Here is a 24366-nt window from a genome sequence, read left to right on the forward strand (position 1 = left end):
GTAGCGCTCCTGCCATCTCTCTCTCTCTCTACAATATTTAAGGTGTTTTTAATTTTACATTTGAGTTATAGAAGACAATTATAATACATTACAGCATACTTGGCATATTAGCCAGGGATTCACGCTAGTATCTACAACATTAGATAAAGACCAGGCCACATTAACTGTTGCAGCACTAGCAGCTGTATAAGATAGATTGAAGAGGGACTCTTTCATATTATGGCTGTCACCGGTAGTTTTTCTTCAGCCATGGTCCTGGGAAGTCACAGCACCACACTGGTTTTGGACTCATTTAGACCATGAAGGGACACTGAGCGAATGCATTGAACTGCACAATTACCAGAGAGTGTAAAAATATATCCTTAATGGATTATATGCTATCCTTGATTCGATAGCGAGGAGTTATTGACGTTACTAGTCTTTCTGCCACATAACATTACTGTGAATATTGCCAGGTTTCAGTAGCAACACAGAATCAATATGTCTCTCTCTAGCCTATATGGTACCTATACTGTAGGCTATAGCCCATTACTGTGTGTGTCACGTTTTGCTATTCTAACTAGTGAGGCTGGAGCGCCCGCTGGCCTAGCGGTCCGGGCGCATACCACATACTGTAGGCTGGTAATCGGGTTTGACTCCCTATCCCGACGACCTTTGCTGCTTGTCACCCCTCCCCATCTCTCTCCCCATTTCCTGTCAGCCTACTTTCCTATCAATAAAGGCAGAAAAAGCCCCCAAAAAACTAGTGAGGCTCTAATATGCGCTCTATTTGACAGATGCGATGTGATTTGACAATGTTGTTTTTCAGTTAATCCATTAACATTCAAAGGGACTCGTGCCTGACAGGCCTTGTGCTGTTTCAGCTTCACCCCTGTTGTACATTTTTTCAGAGTTGAACGAGATTTTGCTGTGTACCTGGTAGGCAGTGGTGGAAGAAGTACTCAGATATTTTACTTAAGTACAAGTAGCAATACCACAATATAAAAAATACTCTGTTACAAGTAAAAGGCCTGTGTTCAAAATGTTACTTGAGTAAAAGTACAAAAGTATTGGCATCAAAATATACTTAAAGTACCAAAAGTAAAAAGTTCTAAAATGTTTGAAAATAGCAGATCTACAAGCTCACAACGCGTTGTAGATCGGCTGTTTTCAAATAGCCTATGTACAAAATAGGGCTAAAGTGGTTAATGTGTGTTTTATAATATAATAATGTATATCTGCAAAGTAACTAGTAATTAAAGTGTTCAAATAATTGTAGTACTGCTGTTAGGTTAGAATGTAGCAGTAGTCTGGTGGCCAGGGTCACAGTCCCGAAGTGAGCCAAAGCCTTTTGCCCAGCAGGGGGAGCCTGCTCACTGAATGCTCTGGGCAGTAGTAGCCTACTGATCAATGGGAGTGGTCTTTTTATTGGAGATTTGTTGGTTGAATCCAATAAAATGGTGCCGCTCGGGTGGCACCATTTATCTATGTATCTCTCCATCTGTTGCATCCGGCTTGGCCGAGCATCTATAATTGTCCATGTTTGGTGGAGGGAAGCGGGCGGGATCTTTATCGCTGCACTAGTGACTCCTACGGGCTGGGGTGGCGCGCTAACCTCGCATCACCAGACTTTCTGCCTCAGAGGAAAGCCTGGTATTCGTTATTAAATGGCCCATGTGATCCGGTCTAGGCCACGCCTACCAAAAAAAAAAAAAAAGCTTCCGGCTTCCGGGTGTTGTGGGTTCCAGTTTCCGGAAAGTACACTCACATTTATATTTATTTTGTATTTAAAAAATAAGCTAAACTATGCTGCATCAAGGATTTTTTTAGGTAGGCCCTATTACAATGCCCTTGATGGCGGCCGGAGTGACCGAAGGGTGAGGCTTGCGGGTTCCGGCCACCTGATGGTGACGTAGGGTTGCTTCCGCTCCTGACCGGATCATAATCCCGAAAAAGGTTTTGATCCCAGGCAAGGGTGCGGGGTGTTGAACAGGAGGAGTAGGATGGAGATGTCCTCCCGGTGGGGGCGCCACACTGGCAGTTGAGCCTGTAGGGTACAATAGCAGCTTTGGCAAGGCAGAAATGTGCTGCGCATTCAAGTGTTATAAGCGTTATCTACTATGAATTTTAAAAAGTAAATGATGAGTTGTTGCAACTACTGTAACTGCACTTAAAGGATAAGTGCTTGTTGTTTTTCAACCCAGACCTTATTACAATGTTGATTCACATTATTTATTTATAGTCATGCCTAGCACAACCTCGCTGATAGCATTAGTGCTGAGAAATGTACCACATAGCTGCAGATTCTCACAGTATGACTGTGTTTAGGCCTTCAGAATCTATGATAAGTCTCCTTTTTTTAAAGCAGGAAACTCACAGTACATGTGTGTATTTGACGAGTTTATGTTTATTCAGACCATGATTTGAATAACTGTCATATAATCATTTGATTTGGAAATATGTTTGCAATTGCTGTAGTTAATCCCAATCCCAACCATTAAACCTCTGCACTAGATTTCTAGAGAGAAGGAAGCTCAAAGTTGTTGTCTGGCCAGTTCATTCTTTGGTCACCATGCAACACTGATCAAACCAATCATTTGAAAAAAATCCTGTTGCTATATACATAGCAACATCTAAAATGACACAGATGCTTTCCCGGTTTTAAAGGTATAACAACGTATAGGCTTTCCCGATCTTAATGGGTTAAACAATTGTACCAAAGGATTGTACTGGAGCCTTACATAGGTACATTAGTAGACCTCCCGTTCTTTTGTATTACAAACAAGTCGCATGTTTGCTTGTCAACATGATGTGCGTATTTCTGTCTGTTTGTTTGCCCTGCGGTGAGATGTTTTCACGAGCTGAAAATGTGGCCAAATTCTCCCGAGACACATTGAGTACAATACTGTCACTCTGCCCATTAATTCTGCCTCCAGTTCATTGTTAATGGAACAGCTGCCAGGCTGCATCTCCTGGTGACATCACAGGTTGGAATAGTTGCCCTATTGTTCGTGTTGACAAACCAGACAGGACTGAACCACCGTCAAAGCTCACAGGAGCAGAACCGAGTAAATACTGCTTCAGGCTGAGATCTCCCTTTAAGTCAACATGAATGAAGACAGGAGCTAGAGAGAGAGAGAGAGAGGGGAGAGAGAGAGAGAGAGAGAGAGAGAGAGAGAGAGAGAGAGAGAGAGAGAGAGAGAGAGAGAGAGAGACAGACAGACAGAAAGAAGCAGACAGAAAGAGAGAGATCGGGAAGGAGAGTGAGAACAAGAGGCAGAAAAAGAGAGGAGGAGAAAGAAAAGATTGAGACAGGAAAAGAGAAGGAGAGACAGGAGTGAGAGAGGGAGCAAGAGAAATAAGCTTAAGACAGAAGCTGAGAGAGAGATCCCCATGAGGAAACCAGTATGTATGAAAGCTGAGTCATGTCAGAACAGAATAAAGATTTGATAGGGGTGCATTGGTAAATGAGTGGTTAGTATGTCCACTGTGTAATCACAATGTGCACTGTTCGATTGCATTCGGAGTGGGAGTGGCAGATGGATGGAGGATGTGGCGAGTGCTAACGTGGTGACTGGGAGGCAGCTCTGCGTTTATGTGTCATCGCTGCGAAAGAGAGAGAGAGAGAGAGAGAGAGAGAGAGAGAGAGAGAGAGAGAGAGAGAGAGAGAGAGAAAGAGAGAGAGAGAGAGGAGGGAGGTGTGTGTGGGTGGAGGATGTGGGGGTGCTAACGTGGCGACTGGGAGGCAACTATGCATTTGTGTCATCATCATCACTGTGTAGCAGAGCTTAGAACACATACCAGCTCCAAACATTGAGAGGGAGACAGACAGACGGAGACAGGAGTATTAGAAGGAATAACACCGCCTCAGAGGAGAATGCACGGAAGAAGAGAGGAGACAAACAGAAGCTCCATGCCCCTCCTCTCTCTCCTTCTCTCTCTTTCTCTCCCCTCCTCTCCTCACACTGAGCTCACCGTCGCCTCACTGGTTCCATTTCATCTGATACATTTTACACAGTTGGCTGATGCTGTTGTCCAGGGTGACTTGGGGCAAGAGCGACCATAAAATAAGCTGCAGTTCCTGGAACAGCTCCTGCAGCCACAGTCCTTACGAGGCTCCACTGCGGTCTACGTTTTGTGGATACTGACTGACGAACCCTGCTGTCAACAGGCTCATAACCACTCAAGCATCGTGGGAAACGTCACCGTAGAAGACAACATCAGTGTTAAGAAATTCACACACTGGATGCATTCAGCTGAAGGCAGAAGAACGCTCATAACAGGAGACAGGATTGTGTGACAAAGTGTGTCCGAGACGGAGCCGGGAGGATTTCACGCATGAGACCTCTACACATTTCTTGGATCACTGGAACAACTGAGAGACTCAACAAGCTACATTGAACTGCTGTCCCTACTCCTACCCTGGATTCTACAGGTTGCTATGTTTTAGATGGGGTTCAAATGAATATCGTGTTCCGTCCTCTCCAAAAGAGAGTAGGTAATCCTTTTGTATTATTTTTTAATTTAGACTGTTAAGAAAGAGGCAGACAGGGAAAGGCGGGACCAGGAGGAAGGCTTTGACGATATCCGATAGGGTCAGCTAAGGTGGCCTTACATGCACGCTTGGAGGAGGAATCTTAACCATTCCACCATCAGCAGGAACCCTCAAAACCCAGTTTAGAATGTCTCTGGAGGTGTGACTCTGTACACTACTTGCTCGAGAGGACTTCTTCGATGAGCTTCACACATGCTTTTTCCTGTATATCTACACTAGCCTTGACCACATGACCATCGGTGTATAAACCTTGTTTTCTGAATTGAGCACCTTATTGACGCATTTCAAAGGATTGCCGAACTTAGTTCATTGGCAGTAGAAAGTTTCAAAGATGACTCCCATGCAGAGGCTGATGCAGCTGCCAGCGAGCGCGGCGAACATGGTGAAGACAGTGCAGAGCCACGTCCAGGGAACAGATGAGGACAAGAGCCCTGTTCTGTCGCCAGACAATGCCCAGCAGAACTGGTACAACGCAATGCACGAGCCCGACGAACTACGACAGCTCCGGCCTGTAGGAGGAGGTGGAGGAGGAGGGTTCGGAGGAGGGTTTGGAGGAGGAAGCGGAGGAGATCAGGAGACAACGGGAGAAGATGGAGGAGAAGGCGGGCTCAGCGGAGACATTAACAGTACTCAGCCACTGCGGTAGGATATAGAGACAGAGCTGGAACCCAGGCCTGCATAAATCCACAAACCCTACAGTACACAAAAATTATCCAGCTGAAAATTTCTTTCCACATTGACTAACAATGTGTACAAGAGAGTAAGATTCAGCTCCATAGTTAGAGTATGATAGAGACTCATCAAAGTAGAAACCCATTGACCTGTATGGGTTAAATTAACACTGGTTATGTTACTGTGTATACAAATACAACCTCAAATAAAATAGTCATACTTAATTGACCAGTGAGAAATGTGGCCTTTGTCAATTATGGGGGGGGGGCGGGTGGGGGGGTGAATAAGTAATGATAGTAAGGACACATTAGTCCTTCTTCTCATATTGAATTTGAAACCCATTCAGTCATGTTTCTGAAAAGGTGTTTATATAATATGTTGCTCTCACAGAAGCAGACTGAAATCATTTTCACTCAGCCTTGACAGCCGTGCAACAACAACTGTTTATCTCTCCTAGGAGTGTCATCAGCATTAAATATCTGTTTCCTAGAAATGTTTCTCTCCATAAATGATGATCCATAAATATTAAAGTTATGACAATTTTGGATCACCAAGTCCAATAATTGCACAGAAGAAATAAAACATACTGCCAACTCTTATAACAACAAAGTACTGCATTATGTACTGCAAAGTAGCAAAGCGGAAGGCGTGAAATGTATATTATGCTACCCACTTCACTCCACTGATATCCTTTCACCAACAAATGTAAATCAAATATATGTCTATAAAATAAGCAAATGGACATCTAGTTCTTAGGAACAGCACGATTCCACTCATTCTAAATTATTCATTAAAACTACAATACAATATAGTTTCAAAGTGAAAACAAAACAAAAACAGAGGAAAAGTTTGAAACTTACACAGTATTGATTAAAATAATACCAAGGAGCTGGAAATGATAATCTACTACTGTATATACATCAGTTGAAACGTTAATCAGTGGCCTACATGCAAAGAGACAGTATGGTGCTGACTTCTTGACGTGGAGTCCAAGTAACTTGAGCAGCACCAGTGGTATTGGTAGTACCTGCTAGTTAAATAATTCAGGGTTAGATCGAGACAGAGACACAGGACACCTGCTGCAGGTGTACAGTTACAGCATGTCTCATTGTGACAGTGACACAATAGGACTGTCATTTTTCCTTAAGGTAGAGGGAACGTACTTCACAACAATGTTACTGACCATAAAGTACCCTGTGATGGAGCATACAGGGACTGATTTACAATTACGCTTACACAGATTTTACATTAGAATTGATTCACATGTGAATCCTGCTGTGGAAAAACCCAATAAACAAAGTAAAAAAAAAAAAAAAGAATTGATTCACATGTGCATGCATTACTGTGACTTTAAAACCTTTCTACAGAACTACTGAACCTTTTTGACCGCAGTGTAGAAGTCTCATCTTCAATTTGCGTATTCACATCACTGGCAGTTTCTTTATATGCTTTATTTTCTCCGCCAGGCCGGGGGAGATTATGTTTCCTCCCCTGTCTGTTTGTCCAGGACTAATCTTGCGAATCGCTGGGCCGATCAGCGCCAAATGTTATGTGCACGCCAAGGCCAAGTACCATACATTTTTACACATTTTATAGGGAGTCATACGTAGTAGTTGACTGATGTCATAGACTGGCCAGTGGCCACACTTCATAGCGGAGATACAGTATGCACTCCACTGTGAACCTCTCTAGTTCTTCTTATTTTTATTTCTACTTTATTTAACAGTACAGTTTCACATGAAGTAGGCACCTATGTGTTGTATGCCATCAGTGACCCAATAGTCATTGCCATAGTTAGACGTGGCAAATCAAGTTGGGAACGATACAAGTTTTGCATTCCCCACCCGGTTATGCAATGCCTACGGTACCCATTACTACAGTTACACTATAAGCAGGCACCGGCCTAATCGGAAACAACGCAAGTCGGGAACGATGCATGCCCCCCGCCTGTTTATCCATAACTTGTTGTACTTATTGTACTTGTTCTCAGAGAACCCGATGTACCCATCTCTCAGCCTGTGTCCCTTTTTAGCCCATTTATGGAGAATTCTATATCTGTCCATCTGTGATGCGTTTTCGTGAAGCAACGTGTGTGACGCATTTGTGAGGCCCACTTCTCCGTAATGGGCATGTTACGCTTGTGACACCCACGTCACAAGCAGCCTACCGTAGACCTACCGTCGACCCACAAGGCAATTTTCATATAGGATATAGGATAGGATTTCATATAGGATGGAATTTTGAAACACCATAACCATATTTAAGTATGTTAATTCAGCCTGTTGCCTTGCTACTTCAGCCTTCAGGCTGAAGTACCGTGGACAGCACACAGCTCTTCCCCTCTCTCTATTAGATGCTCTAAATTTCTTTTTTAAAGTGGTTGCCAGTGGTAACCACTGGCAACCTCATCATGTATATTGTTAATCTCATCATGTATCTTATATTACATATTCAACCACCTCATCATGGCCAGTGAGTTGTTTCAACACAATTCTACAGGGAGAGATAAAACACTGGTATGTCAGTCTGGAATAGGCATGAGCCATTGGTACATTAGTCTAGAGATGAGCCACTGGTATATATTATGTCAGTCTACAAGATAGATGAACCACTAGTAGGCCTACAGTATGTCAATCTAGAAGAGAGATGAACCACTGGTATGTCAATCTACAGTAGGAGATGAACCACTGGTATCTAGAAGAGACATGAACCACTGGTGCAGTATGTCTGGATGCTGAAGAACAAGTATAGGTAATACTGTATTTGTTTTTCTATTAATTTAAGCCATTTGAGGGAGATAGATAATTAGACCCTGAAAGAGAGGCACAGGAGGGAAAGCAATGGTGGGAGTTAACCTGTGGCTAGCTTGGGATACAGGCACTGTTAACAGTCATGCTCTACACACTGAGATATACAGGAACACATCATCTTTTCAGACATAGATTAGTAACAGAGATACTATCTTTGACTTGCTGCTTGAATCCGAAAATAATCCTTTTCTACCTGGCTTTTCATATCAGCTGTCATGTGATAATTGATAATGCTGTGAATTGATTCTTTGTCTGATAGAGTGAAGTCAATTATTCACACACACACACACACACACACACACACACACACACACACACACACACACACACACACACACACACACACACACACACACACACACACACACACACACACACATACACACACACACACACACACACACACACACACCTCTGCATGCGTCTGCATCCATGTTGTTGACCACAGAGTGGACAGGTGTCACAACAGATGCAATCACAGTGGGACCTTCCTGCCTCAATGAGACAGCCAATCAACCATCGATGTTCAAATTGTCAACACATCTAGGACATAGACTGTAAAATAAATGGACAAAGCCAGCCCCATTGATTTCTACAGACCGTTTTGAAGCCACTTTTTGGCAAATTGAAATCCGCCATCTTTGAACTTCCGGTCCCGAAATGAAACTAAAAACGACTGCTTTTGGCTGCAACCGCAGCGAGGGCGGGTCTTCACTCGGTAGAACCAGTAAAAGCCCTAGAAACATACCCTTCTTTGTCATTACTAATAAAATGAATGGGACCATAATTTACTAAAATGCATAATCATGATGATTTAAAAAATACTTTAAACTAGCGATTGAAAACATAAGGTGTTTATGAAAATGTTTACTACGATAATAAAATCAAGTGTACAGTCCGCCCAAAACCTTGTTCACTTCTATTGAGAGTAATCTTTACTGCAACGAGTACTGCTCTGCAGAAGGTGAAATAGCGACTTCTACTGGGCCCTTAATAGGAACAGCATGCTGTAAGAGAACCCAGAAACGAGTTTCAATTCCAACTCTGGGGGTTTGCCCACTAGTCTGGGAACAGTGTACAAATTTGATGTAAACAGAGTTGAAGCGTGTGGACAACAAAAAAATCACTTGATGCGGAAACTTAACTCTTTTTGTGTCAGTGAGACTATTTTGTCTAGGTATAATTTTTCATCCAACATTAATTGAAAGTCTTCTTAATCATTTATTTGCTGGTTTATTGGGTTGTCTGGGAAGAACAGGAATAGCCTAAATGAAATTGTGAAAGTCTCCTCCAAGATAATTGGAGCAGACTTGTGCTCCCTCTGGCAGAAACAGGTGGCCCAGAAAGCAAAAGGAATTATCAGCCAATCTGACCATGTTGTGTCCGGTGAATTCACTATAATGCCCTCAGGCCGGCAAATTACAACGGGCCCCTTAGGAGACCAAGCCGCTACACTATGGCCATTCCTTCTGCTGCCACGCTATTAAATGCCAACATTATTTATATGAACTATAACAACATTTCCGAAGTGAGGCACATGTCATCAGTACATTTATACAATCATGCTCCCCTTTTCCAGACATGATGACCTGAAAGAGATGCTGGACAGCAACAAGGACTCTCTGAAACTGGAGGCTATGAAGCGGATTGTAGCTGTAAGTATGAGGCTCATATCCAGCACTATGAAATATATAATTGTAATTATTCATGATACACTATACTATATATAGTATAACATCCTAAAAGTAGAGCTTTAGACAGAGATGTAGATATAGTAGCTCCGGATTTCAGATGGAAACTGCAGTTAGCTGTTAAATATTAATCCTGCGTGTCTCTTTACTTCTTCTGAAGCTCTTGTACTTCATTATTCCTTCACAAAGGAGGAGAGGAGGTTACAGGGAGGAAAAGAGTAGTGTTTAACACATTGGGTGCCTGAATGTTTTAATAACAACTTACCGTGGGTGCCAGCATTCTCCCCATTGACTGCGCTTTGCTGTTTAAAGCTCTAGACTCCACGACGAGCAAATCCACGTAAACAAACAAACAAAAAAAGCATTCATGTAGCGCGATGACCCTGGCTACATCCTGGAACGATAACATTTCACTCGCGAGTTACAACGTGGAAGGATCGCGCATCGCGCCTGACCGGTTTTCCCCACCGGAAACAGATTCGGAGATACAGACGTTTTAAAGAAGGAAATAGACAGGAAGTGGATGGGGAGCCATGTTTTTTTTTCCGGTGATCCATCTGGCCTATCCTTCTCAGGATCACAATGGGTACTCCCAGAGCTGCTCTAGCCCCTCCCGTGTGGGAAAAAATGAAACTTTTTGCACCTTTTGCAAAACCGTATATATACGGTTTTGGCACCCCATGTGTTAATTATACGTATCTTAATTTAAAATATTTTTTGACAACAGCAGCCCGGCTGTAGTTCCACACAAGTCAGCTCTGAACTGTACCAGACAACACAATATACCTTTTCACACTATGTGTGGGCTAAGGCCATGTTAGCCATGGGTTAAGACTCACGTTAGCCCAGGACTTACAGCTCTGTTATTGGGCTTTCACACTTACAACTTTGAATGTGGGATATCCCCACCCTTAGCCCAGGGCTTCCGAATCCTGAACCCTCTCTGGAGCAGGGGTATGTCCCAAAAACACTTAGGTGAAGATAACTAGTGTTAACTAGTGGCAAGGTTAGAACAAAAGCAATGGAAAGTTCACTGTCCAATCAAAGATGCCGCTGTAAGCGCTCTAAAGACGTTAACCCCGGTCTCTGATTTCCAAGTATTTCCAGGGCTTATTTTAAGTCATAGATTAATATGAAATGAGGTTAAAATAGTTTAGAAATGCAGTGTGAATTACCTTAATTAGTCAAAGGGGCTTTGATGGGATTTTAATGGGTCCATTTTGTGCTGTGGACCTTCAGTACAATTTTGTCGACTACCAACTTGAAATCCAGAGGGCCACATCTATTTTTGTCCACTCTTTGAAAAAAAAAAAGACAGAGTAAAAACTGCATGATGTATGCGTGCATGCATGTGTATGTGTGTGTGTGTGTGTGTGTGTGTGTGTGTGTGTGTGTGTGTGTGTGTGTGTGTGTGTGTGTGTGTGTGTGTGTGTGTGTGTGTGTGTGTGTGTGTGTGTGTGTGTGTGTGTGTGTTGCCCGCAGATGATAGCCAGAGGGAAGAATGCGTCAGATCTGTTCCCTGCAGTCGTGAAGAACGTTGCCTGCAAGAACATTGAGGTCAGTGAGAACATTGATTTCAATCTGGTTCGTTTCTTTTCAGATGGTTCTCATGCAGCTGATGTCTTTCGATGTAGTTTAGTTTTGTTTAGCATACGCATATATATATACAGTATACGCATACGCACACGCACGCACGCACGCACGCACGCACGCACGCACGCACGCACGCACGCACGCACGCACGCACGCACGCACGCACGCACGCACACACACACACACACACACACACACACACACACACACACACACACACACACACACACTTCAGTTCTATCATCATCATTACCGCCATTGTATACCATAAAGGTCCTTACATCCTTGGAGCGTGATGAATAAACGATCCAAAAATGTGTCGGCGAATATTTCGCATCAAACTATACATTTGTGATGCCTCATTCATACAGGTTGATGCCTTTATTTGCAGTGACAAATGGACCTCATTTCAAACTAGAAAAATGTGCTTCTCGGAGCACAGGTCTCCGCCAGGTCAGGTAGTAGAAGTCAAACTTAGCCATCAGTCATCAGGATAAAATATGAAAAATCAGACAGGTCCGTCTTGATGACATGGCTATTAGATAATGTATACTGTATAATAGGCCAAAGTGAAGTTTCATGGCAATCGGTTACTGCGTTCATGATTTTAGGCATTTTGTTCAAAACGAGCCACTCCTGCAAAATGTAGATGGCAATCTTAGCCAATCAGGAAACAATATGAAAGATCGCCGTACAGATCCGTCTTGATCACATGACTATAGAAATAATGGGTACAGATTTGCGTGATGTTTGGACAAAATCTGTCGGAGTAACATAAAAAAAAAACGCCGTCCTGGTGGCGCGATAAAAGGCAGATGTGAAAAAATTGGGGCAGAGGTTTTTCATTGGCCTTTAGTGTGTGTGCACAGTTTCACGTCGACCGGGCCAACGGTGCCGGAGATTAGCTGTACACAGACGGACGGACACACACACGGACGAACGGACAGGGGCGAAAACATAGTCTTGGCCACACCTTCGGCTGGCGGAGACAAAAACAATAACGTCGCTTTATGTCTCTCTCTCTCTCTCTGTATTTCTCTGTAGGTGAAGAAGTTGGTGTATGTGTATTTGGTGCGTTATGCAGAGGAACAACAGGACCTGGCTCTTCTCTCCATTTCTACATTCCAGAGAGGACTGAAGGTAATGGAGAATTCATCAACATAGCATAAAACAATAATAACACAATAATACATGTCATCAACAAATACAAAACAATATATTACGTACAAATGAGAAAAAGGGAAAACGTCTGCAGTGAATGACACCTCCGGCTCCTTTCTGTCTTACCCGTAGGATCCAAACCAGTTGATCAGGGCCAGTGCCCTGAGGGTTCTGTCCAGTATCAGAGTGACCATCATCGTCCCTATCATGATGTTGGCCATCAAAGAAGCTGCTTCAGACATGTCTCCTTATGTCCGGAAGACTGCTGCCCATGCCATCCCTAAACTATACAGGTAACCTGGAGATCTGATCAGATAATACATGAACTATACAGGTAATCTGGAGATCAGTGTGCGGGAAGGGGTGGGCTAGATCATATGGGGGTGGGAGGGTCTGGGGAGGATAGGTGGAATCTCCAAGCATTCATTTTATGGGAAACTCCTCACTGTCAGGTGAAAAGAAGTGGCTGTCAACTAGGGATGGGACGATAATCATTATTATCGTTTATCGTGATAAAAAAACGCTCACAATAATCGTATCGCAGAGATTTTAATTCATTGTGAAATTGTCCTCCTTCATACACTGGGATGAATTCACCTTTGCTGATCTGCATATCCGGTACCGCTTAAACCCTTTAGAATTGGTAAAACGCACCTGTAAAGAACGTACTTGATACAGTCTTTTTAGCACTCTCTAAATCTCTTTGCCAAAAATAGCTGATCTACAAGCTCACAACACGTCGTGTCAACTGTGTATTGGAAGAGGCATGTGGTTGTCTACGGTCTGCTCTTTTTCCCTGTACACCAAACCTCTTCGTGGAAAATAGCCGATCCACAAGCTTGTAGATCTGCTATTTTCGGCTAATGTTCCCCCCAGAATATGGATGCGAGGGTTCAAGTGGTTAATGTAAAAATTAAAAAATAAAGTCCCTATCACACAAAGATTTTGGCAGCCCCCCCCTGCAGTATCTCTGAGGACCCCCTAGGGGTCCCGGACACCCTGTTGAAGACCCCTGGTGTAAAAGAAAGCATGAAACATAATACAATGGATGTACTGCAGAATGCCTTCATGTGTCCCTATGTGTTCTCCTCAGTCTGGACCCAGAACAGAAGGACCAGCTCATAGAGGTCATTGAGAAACTCCTAGCTGACAAAACCACGGTGGGTTCATTCAAACTGGACTGTTACTTCATCGTTCATTTACAGTATTATCCTTGGCAATGGAGTGAAGTATGTGAAACGATACCTCCTTTTAGATTTTGATAGATTATAATAGTCTCATTTGCAGTCAAAGTGCTTTAACATTTAGAAGGGTGTGTGTGTGTGTGTGTGTGTGTGTGTGTGTGTGTGTGCGTGTGCGTGTGCGTGTGTGTGTGTGTGTGCGCGCGTGTGCGTGTGCGTTGGCGTCGTAGCTGGTGGCTGGGAGTGTTGTCATGGCGTTTGAGGAGGTGTGTCCTGAGCGTAATGAACTGATCCATAAGAACTACCGTAAGCTGTGCAACCTGCTGATAGACGTGGAGGAGTGGGGGCAGGTGGTCATCATCAACATGCTAACACGCTATGCTAGGACACAGTTCCTCAACCCCAACATGAATGTGAGTATAGCCCTAACTCTAATGTGTGTGTATATTCAGCCTGTCTCACCAACACATCCAATGGTGGAAAGTAACTACGTACATTTACTCAAGTACTGTACATAAAGTCTCATCTGTTTAAGAAAGTAGGTAGCTGATATAGCACTTTTACCTTAGCGCTAGGTATACTCTTGGTTGCTTGTTTTTGCAGGAAATGCACTTAAAGGGATATTTCACTTTCAAAAAAACTTTTGGTCATTTTATGGTCTACTCAGGCTTTAGTGAGCCCTCCAGACCGTTTTTAAGTTGCTTTATTCAGTATTTAGATATTTGATATTCATTTTACCAGCCACGCCCCCTTCCTATACAAACCCATTATAACTTAAAACTCAATTTTTAACCTGTTTAACCATCAAAAACACCCGTCCTTGGTTCTGGTGACTCACCCTGCCCTCCTAATGCGTGAGGGGGCCGTGTTTTTTTGATTACTTTTTTCATTTATTTTTAATATTTTTTTTTGGAAAATGAAAAAATTAAATACAAAAAATATATATTAAAAATAAATGAAAAAAGTAATCAAAAAAACACGGCCCCCTCACGCATTAGGAGGGCAGGGTGAGTCACCAGAACCAAGGACGGGTGTTTTTGATGGTTAAACAGGTTAAAAATTTAGTTTTAAGTTATAATGGGTTTGTATAGGAAGGGGGCGTGGCTGGTAAAATGAATATCAAATATCTAAATACTGAATAAAGCAACTTAAAAACGGTCTGGAGGGCTCACTAAAGCCTGAGTAGACCATAAAATGACCAAAAGTTTTTTTTAAAGTGAAATATCCCTTTAAGACTTCTGGTGATTAGTAGTTTTGTTCCCTACCTATGTTGAATGCACTTATTGTAAGTCGCTTTGGATAAAAGCGTCTGCTAAATGACTGTAATGTAATTTAATGTAATGTAAAGGAGTAGTTCACCCAAAAAATTACTTATTTTCTAACAATTGCACACCCCATGAAGCCTTGAATTCATGGATTTGTTTTTGTTTTTGTGGCATTCCTAAGCTGATAATTTGATTCCCGTCTCCTACCGACTAATGTATTCGGTAGGAGACACAAAGTAGATTCTTTGTGTCTCCTACCGGAAATATTGTCAAATTGTTGGCTTAGGAATGCGACAAAAACTAAAATAAATCCATGAATTCAAGGCTTCATGGGGCGTGCAATTGATATAAAATAAGTCATTTTTTTGGGTGAACTCCTCCTTTAAGTACAATTTTTAGGTACTTTTACGTTACTGGAGTATTTCCAATTTTCAATACTTTTACTTCTACTGTCTCCACTACATCTCAGAGACAAATATTGTACTTTTACTCCACTAAAATTATTTGAAAACTTTAGTTACTAGTTACTTTGTAGATTTTGATTATTATTACAAAACCACTTATATACAGTATATATACTTTGGCAATTTGTAAATAGCCCATCTACAAGCTGTGAACTTGTAGATCGGCTATTTTCAAAGGATTTTATACATTTTACACATTTGAAAACTTGTGAATTGGTACATTTTGATAACAATACTTTTGTACTTTTACTCAAGTAAATTTTGAATACCTTACTTTTACTTGTAACAGAGTATTTTTTACATTGCAGTATGCAGTATTGATACTTTTACTTAAGTCAAAAATGTAAGTACTTTTTCCACCACTGACCACATCCAATAAACCCAAATATCCTCATCTCATACACACACACACACACACACACACACACACACACACACACACACACACACACACACACACACACACACACACACACACACACACACACACACACACACACACACACACACACACACACACACACACACACACACACACACGCTAACAGGAGTCACTCTTAGAAGAGGGTGACAAGACCTTCTACGGCTCTGACGACGAAGACGAGGATGATGAGAATGATGAAGGAAAGGAGAAGAAGGAGGAGGCAGCGCCGCTGGCCAAGAGGAAGCCATACGTGATGGACCCAGATCACCGCCTCCTGCTGAGAAACACCAAACCACTGCTGCAGAGCCGCAACGCTGCGGTGAGGACAACCAATAACATTAATGCTCCAGTGGTTCTCAAAGTGGGGTCTTTGAAGGGGTTCCAGGGGATCCCCAGCAAAATGTGTTAATATAGCATCAAAATCAGTTTAATAACGTTAACCCTAGTTTATACTTTTTATTTTTGAAAGGTTTTTAATTTGACATTTTTGAATTACATTTTTTACATTTTGTGCATAAAATATTTTCAGATTGGGGTCCACGTGGCCAAATATAAATTTTGGGGTCCTTGACATACTTGAGGTACTTCCACTAAGGAGACCATCTGTTTGTGAACAACTTATCTTACAAATAATGTGCAGAATGCCATGACATTTGCTGTCCACATTCATGCTCCCAATGACCGTTCTTCAAGTGCTGTTCTTCAACTTTCAATTTCCAAATGCACGTAATCGTATCTCTTGACCCCTTTAGTCTTACAGAAACAAAAATCTGCTGTGCATTGCACATTCCTTCTCCCAAGAGAAAGATACCAATCAATGTTGATGACTCCCATGACTTGTCCCATGAGCAAACATGGGAGATTTATATGCCTTGAAGGAAGCCTGTATTCTATTGCATTCATTCTTGTTCTTGTTTAGATGCAGATGTTTAGATCACTGACGTACCGTATCTATTTCCCTCTCTTCATCCCCTTACCTTCTTACACACGCACATCCATGTATACACATGCACTCGCATGCACATAATTAACAACACAACAATGTTCCAGGTGGTGATGGCGGTGGCTCAGCTCTATTTCCACCTGGCTCCTAAGGCAGAGGTGGGGGTGATTGCCAAGGCTCTGGTCCGTCTGCTGAGGAGTCACAGGTCAGTTCAATGCTCTTGTCTCTGCTCCACTGTCTCTCAAACCAGGTCTCAACATCACCCCATTTATTGTGGTAATATTTGACAAACTGATACTGATACCCTGAAGAAGGCAGTTATCTGCCGGAACGCTGGTTTCCATTCCTCTGCATCCATAATACAATATTGGCACTTTGGCTACCAGTGTGTGCGGACACCTTTATGTCTCTTGAAGACTAGTCATTTGGATGTTTGACTAACTGTTATGGATTTATGGTCAAATTTGCACCAGACCCATGCACGTGTTTGGAACTGATGGTGCCCCCTATTGGTGATTTCAAAATAGGTTTACACACATGGTTTTAACAGTGTTATTAGCGGTGCCAACCGCTCTACATTTGACTTTGACTCTGTGTCTGTGTGTCTGTGTGTCTGTGTGTCCGTCCGTATGAGCCCGGGATGAGCACGGCAAAGAAGCAACACATACAAACACACGCACACACACACACACACACACACACACACACACACACACACACACACACACACACACAGACTTGGAGATTGCCTATGCCATCTCTCCTCTCATTGGCCACACGTGCCACTGGTTATCAACGAGGGGTCCAGGGACCCCCAGCGTATGTTATGTCCGTCCGCCCGTATGAGCACGGGATGAGCACGGGATTTTAAACAGCTATAACTCCAGTTTGCAGCATGCCACCAAGTCCAAATTTGGTATGTGGACTTAGACCACCAATAGAGACGAGCATGAATTGCTGAAGCCCCACCCCCTCTGTCTTCCCATTGGCTGGCCTTTAAACAGCCATGACTCAAGTTCGCAGCATGCTACGGAGTACAACTTTTGTACATGGACTAAAACCACCAATAGGGACAAACTGTAATTACTTAAGCCCTGCCCCCTCTGTCTGCCCATTGGCTGGCCTTTATACAGCCATTATTCCAGTTTGCAGCATGCTACCAAGTACAAATTTGGTAAGTGGACTCAGACCCCCCCCCCCCCCCCCCCCCCCCACACACACACACACACACACACACACACACACACACAAACACACAAAAAAGTTGTACTGTACTGTACAGTATGTCAGTTTTATAAGCTTGGTCCAATAATGAATAATAGGGTAGCAATCTGACTCATTGTGCAGTAGGAGATTGTGTCAACAATGTGTGGCAAAATAATTTATTTGAGGCAAATGGATGTGGATTATTTGACTAGATTAATTTGGACCATCAGGCCGATTGGGGTCAGTCTGCTAGCTGAATAGTAAAACCACTGAACACAGAACCAGAAACAATTTACAGAAAGAGGGAACTTTTCCTTATTATTTAGTAGGTGTTGTCATGGCTCTAGGCACACAATAATGAAGTCATCAGTCAGTGCAGAGGAAAAGGCAGTATTACTCTGCCAACATAATGTGTTTATACGTCTCTGGAAGTAATTTCTTCTCTTATATAACCTTTATTCAAACTGAAAAACACATTTTGATGACAAATCCGTTCATGGAGAGAGAGTCATCAGACAGCAGCAAAACAAATTAATATTTTTTGAACAGAAACACATAATAGTTTATGAGCTGAAATAGAGTGGTGGGAGTCAGGCCAGGTAGACAATAGACATAGACAACTGTTTAAACCTAAGCCAGTCATTGCTTTCTGATGTAACACTTAACATGTTTTTCTGTCATTCTCCATACCTCTCTTTCTTTCCACCTATCCTCTGTTTCTCCATATTGCTTTCTTTTTGCTCCTACTTCATTCCCTCCTTCCATCCTCTCTTCCCTGTCTCTCTCTCTTTCGCTCTCTCTTCTCTTCTCTCTCTCTATCTTCCTCTCTCTTTTGTTTGGTCTCTCCATAGTGAGGTTCAGTTTGTGGTTCTGCAGAACGTAGCTACAATGACCATCAAGAGAAGGGTGAGCTTTGCTTGTATCAGCTGTTTTTACGATCATTCAATTTAACTTGACGATTAATTGCCATACAAATAATTGTGATTAACGATATAATTGTATTTTTGGCATTGAACATTGGAACATATGAATAAAAATTACATTAAGTTTGCCTTTTAGGCTTTGTAAAGAAAAAGTACATAGGGCAGATATGACAAATAACTTAAATATATAAAGTGAAATATCTGCAAGCTCACAACACATGGCATTGCATTACTTTTAGAAAATGTTTGAAAATGTGTCAATATGGAAACAATTATAGCGATTATGCAAAATAGTGACTGGCCTATTGCTACTTATCATACTGTATGTGTGGAAGACTCAGATCTGCCTTCTCTATATTTTTACAGGGAATGTTTGAACCCTACCTTAAGAGTTTCTACATCCGCTCCACAGATCCAACCCAGATCAAAGTGCTCAAGGTACCATTCTATTCTTTGGCATTGTATTGCATTGCGTTGCATTGCAATGCACTGTGCTACGTTCCGTTATGTTCTGTTATCATATCTTACGTTGTGTTGCATTAGGTTGTGTTGTGTTGCATTACTTTACGCTAATTGGTAATTGGCGGAGGAGTTCTGAACTGACTGCGCTGTTGCCTGTAGCCACGGTTCCACCAAGCGGCGTGAAAATTGTAACAAGTTACTTTTTGTGGAATGGTATAACTATTGTTATTACTGAAATGTTGAAGTAATTAATTATATGTTACTTGTTACTGGGAAAATAAATATTATTACAGTAACATGTTACTAGTAATGCATTGCTATCCAACACTGCACTTTACATTAGGTTACAGATACATCATCAGTTGTGGTGTGTGACACACGTGCCATTGGATCTGTGGTATTGTGTAACTTGTAATGAGTAAAACCTTCGGTGTTCTGCTGTTTGACAGTTGGAGGTGCTTACCAACCTGGCCAATGAAACAAACATCTCCACTATCCTTCGAGAGTTTCAGGTACACACACACACACACACACACACACACACACACACACACACACACACACACACACACACACACACACACACACACACACACACACACACACACACACACACACACACACACACACACACACACACACACACACACACACACACACACACAGTACATTGTGTACATTTTAATATCTATAATAATATCTATACTAATGACAGATACAAGTGCATTCTCACACTGTGATGGCAAATGGGTGACGAGTTGGGATGGATTTGACCATCCGTCAGATGTTTGACGTGACAGGATGCCCAGCAAGCTAGGGCCCATGTTGACGAGGACACCTTGACTAATCCTTCCCCCACCCCTAACCCTAACCCCGACCATAACCATCCCTATGCCTAACCTTAACCTCCTCCCACCGCTAGTAATCTCAACCATCCGTCTCCTATGCATATCCGTTACCTGATCCACCCCACTTCTTTTAAATGTTTAAATGTTGTAAACATCTTTTAAGTGGAGTTGTTTTGAGTGAAAATGGCATTTCTGCATTCCAGTGTGGGCAGGACTACTGGGGCCGATGTAAAATGACGTGACTGGGGCTTCCTGTATTGTTAAACCTCAGATAACCTGGTCAGATATTGCCCCAGCCCGTCACTATACAACTTGAGAGTGAGAATGTGTAGTAGAATCATAATGATGATATGTATTCTTATATTTGTCTTCTCTTCTTCACATTTTTCTTGTATTCTTCTTCTTCTTCTCTGTATTCTTCTACTACTTCTTCTTCTTCTTCCTTCCTCAAATTATTTTTATTCTTGTTATTGTTGTTGTTCCTCTCCTTATTCCTCGTCTTCTTTTCTTCTTCTTGGTCTTACTTTTCCTCTATTCTTCTTATTTTTCTGATGGCAGACCTATATTAAGAGCAACGATAAGGACTTTGTGGCTGCCACCATCCAAGCCATCGGCCGCTGTGCTACAAACATCGGCGAGGTGAGGGACACCTGTCTCAATGGCCTCGTCCAGCTGCTGTCCAACAGAGACGGTGAGTTTTAACATACTTCAGTGGTTCTCGACCTTTTCTGGATCAGGGCCCACTTGAAAATCTCACAAGTGTTCGCGGCCCACCCATCTGACCACTTAACAGTGGTCAGATGGGTGGATATTCAGAGCATGTTTATTTGTGTTCTGGCTTTGATCAATCAATGGAACCAACATTAAGTTCCCATTTATCGGTATCACAAAAAATAATTTTGGCCCCGGCCCACTGGTTGAGTGACGTACTTTATGAACCAGAGTAACAGGGTTAGGGTCCAAATTGTCATTATCCAAATGAAGAAAAGAAAGAAATGAAAAAAGCAATCATGACATACTGTTAATCCATCTGTGTGTGTGTGTGTGTGTGTGTGTGTGTGTGTGTGTGTGTGTGTGTGTGTGTGTGTGTGTGTGTGTGTGTGTGTGCGCGCGCGCTTGTGCGTGTGATACAGAGCTGGTCGTGGCAGAGTCTGTGGTCGTGATAAAGAAGCTTTTACAGATGCAGCCAGAGAAGCACAGTGACATCATTAAACACATGGCTAAACTGACAGACAACATACAGGTGAGACCTGCACCTGCCACTCCCACAATCCTTTTACACGTGGAGGACAGTTTATTACAGTTCATTGTTGTTGTTGTTGTTGTTGTTGTTCTTGTTGTTGTTGTTGTTATTATTGTCTTCCAGGACCACAGGTACACTGTCTTATCATTGCATCTCTGACTAAAGGTTTTTGTTTTGGAGCATGAATCACGCAAAGTATCAACTAAATACCCCCAAAAACTTCATATTATTATTATTATTATTATTAGTAGTAGTAGTACTAATAGTTAAGTTATGCTTTATTGAGTACATTAGTCATAGTAGTAGATACTAAAGTACTAAACTTAATAAACTAGTACTTAATTACTACTGCTGTGTGTGTGTGTGTGTGTGTGTGTGTGTGTGTGTGTGTGTGTGTGTGTGTGTGTGTGTGTGTGTGTGTGTGTGTGTGTGTGTGTGTGTGTGTGTGCGTGTGCGTGCGTGTGCGTGCGTGCGCGACTTATCCAGGTTCCCATGGCGAGGGCCAGCATCTTGTGGCTGATTGGTGAATACTGTGAACACGTCCCTAAGATCGCTCCTGACGTTCTGAGGATGATGGCCAAGTCCTTCACTAATGAAGAAGATATCGTAAAACTGCAGATAATAAACCTGGCAGCTAAACTCTATCTCACCAACTCCAAACAGGTACTATACTGAGTCTACTTATTTATTTAAATATTATTAATAGGCTGTTTCTGCTGTATTGGACACTACAGTGTCTGGGTTCATGTGGTAAACGCCAGCTTGCTGAACCTGTTTCACTTTTTGGTTGATACTGATCTTGTTTTTGCTCAAATTAACTGGAAAGTTGGGTGGGAATAGATGTTAATCTACTCTATGAATTGAATGTCATTCACAGCCTGTCTTCACCAAATAACAGGTGACTGTTTCTGTGAGACTGTGTGTGTTATTGTAGTTAGTGAGAGGGGATCCTGCTGAATTGGCTGAATCATATAGACAAACGTACATACAGAGCTAGTCGTGAAGTTTGAGAGTTTGATTGAAACCTGTGTCACATGTCATCTCACCTATGACCCATTAAATAATTCTCTTCTCTTCTCTTCTCAGACCAAGCTTTTGACCCAGTATGTTCTGAACCTGGCCAAGTATGATCAGAACTACGACATACGAGATCGGGCTCGCTTCATTCGTCAGCTCATTGTGCCCACTGACAAGAGTGGCGCACTCAGCAAGTACGCTAAGAAGCTGTTCCTCGCCCTCAAACCTGCCCCCGTCCTCGAGTCTCCTTTTAAAGGTACTACAGTATTTGACGTAAAAAGCATTGGGTGTGTTTAGATGCACAATAATATGCAGATCTTACCTTGATTATGGTAATACTGCCATCTATCTATATCATTATCCATATCTAGAAAACCTGTGTATGTGTGTCTGTGCTACTGTCCCGGGCATAACTCCAGCATTAATCAATGCTGCTGTTGTTACGATCTCTGCCTCTGAACCCACATGTACACACACCTTATATATTTTACTTGATGTTTTGATCAGATCATAACATTCATCTATTATTATTTTGTATTTCCATGTCTTGTTGACCTTATGTATTTGAAGGTTAACAGATTGAGACCACTTGCAGTCACAAGCCTGTGTCTCTAACCTCGTGATTCTGATTCTCAGATCGAGACCATTTCCAGCTGGGGTCTCTGTCCCACCTGCTGAATGCCAAGGCTGGGGGCTACCAGGAGCTACCTGACTGGCCTGAAGCCGCGCCTGACCCCTCCGTGCGCAACGTGGAGGTGAAGGAGTCTGTGCGTGCAGTGGGAACAGTAACTTTCAGAGACACACAGAGGGGGAAGGTGGTGGGGGGGCCTTTAGGGGCCTCTAGGGGCCTCCACGAGGCCCCACCACAGGGGGGGAGTGAGGGTTGCTCCCCAGACCAGGGGCTGTGTCTCAGAGAGAGTGGAGCCCAGGCAAAGTTTATTAAAGCTGTCACTCACAGAACATCACATCCCATTATATTAACAACCCTGACCTCAATCACCCAGTCAACATTCATTCATTTATACTGTTCATCAGCTTAATGTGTTCATCGATGTTAACACACATCCTCTGTTCCTCTACTGAGGAAGGTCAATGCAATTATGCACATCCCTCTGAGACACACGGTACATACAGGGTATGTATGTGTATGTGGTGAGTCAAGTACAGTATGTATTGCATTTGTAGAGAGATATTTAACGTGATGGAGTAGTGACAGTGAAACAGATTTGACAAAACCCAGTATTGTTACATGAGATGTCGTACTGTCATCTCAGTCATTTGCGCAATATTTATTTAATTGTTTTTAAAGATTAAGCTCAGTGAGTCAGTGATCATTAGTTTGCCCTCTCTGCTGGACTCGCCTGTGTTTGGGCAGCAACAATCCCCCCACCTCCCACCGCACCCCAGCCAGGTGACCTGTCACCTTTGTTCTGAGCCAATAGCACATGTTATAGACAAGGGAACAGAAAAGGTGAATAGGCTAAATACGGTATAGTTCAAGATAAAACACCAATACACTATTAACAACAGTCCTGCAGGAAACACATTTCCCACCAGTGACATTTTGGTGCTTTCCAAATTTCACCATCTAATTTTAACGATTTTGATAGCTAAATGATGTTTTAGCACTGTGGAATGTGTCTAGCATTCACCGAACCAAAGTATCCAAAGTATCCATACTCCTTTATAGGAGCCATGAATCACCCTGCTCTGCTACATTCCCTTCATTCCATGTGCCATCGGTTCATAAATCAATGAAACGCAGACAGGAAATCAAACCTTGAGTTCCCCGCATCCTTTTGTCAAATCAAGCAACAGACACATCCACTTGATTTGTATTACAGGGGTGACCTCAAGATTTGATTGAGTTGTCACACTGTTGTTTTAACTCTCTGACTTACAGCATTGTTTTTCCATGCCCAGTGATAA

At 42.5% G+C, this 24366-nt stretch overlaps 1 protein-coding gene across 7 annotated transcripts in view; it reads left to right on the forward strand.

Moving 5' to 3' along the window:
• Positions 1-3779: 3779 nt before the first annotated feature.
• Positions 3780-24366, forward strand: part of ap3b2 (adaptor related protein complex 3 subunit beta 2) — a 32982-nt gene continuing 12395 nt past the window's right edge. For 4 of the 7 annotated variants that reach the window (XM_084060765.1, XM_084060768.1, XM_084060767.1 and 1 more), the window contains exons 1-17: positions 3780-5176; positions 9596-9671; positions 11190-11264; positions 12345-12440; positions 12594-12754; positions 13555-13621; positions 13873-14055; positions 15920-16114; positions 16846-16943; positions 18796-18850; positions 19234-19305; positions 19779-19841; positions 20736-20868; positions 21311-21420; positions 21907-22083; positions 22507-22693; positions 23074-23204. In XM_084060765.1, the coding sequence (XP_083916891.1) occupies positions 4866-5176; positions 9596-9671; positions 11190-11264; positions 12345-12440; positions 12594-12754; positions 13555-13621; positions 13873-14055; positions 15920-16114; positions 16846-16943; positions 18796-18850; positions 19234-19305; positions 19779-19841; positions 20736-20868; positions 21311-21420; positions 21907-22083; positions 22507-22693; positions 23074-23204 (2190 nt within the window). In that variant the 5' untranslated portion in view covers positions 3780-4865. The remainder of the gene's footprint in view (positions 5177-9595; positions 9672-11189; positions 11265-12344; positions 12441-12593; positions 12755-13554; positions 13622-13872; positions 14056-15919; positions 16115-16845; positions 16944-18795; positions 18851-19233; positions 19306-19778; positions 19842-20735; positions 20869-21310; positions 21421-21906; positions 22084-22506; positions 22694-23073; positions 23205-24366) is intronic. The other 3 variants (XM_084060766.1, XM_084060770.1, XM_084060771.1) reach the window with 1 other exon arrangement.

The sequence above is a fragment of the Gymnoscopelus microlampas genome, assembly GCF_963454915.1.
Source record: "Gymnoscopelus microlampas genome assembly, chromosome: 6".
NCBI classification, from domain to species: Eukaryota; Metazoa; Chordata; class Actinopteri; order Myctophiformes; family Myctophidae; genus Gymnoscopelus; species Gymnoscopelus microlampas.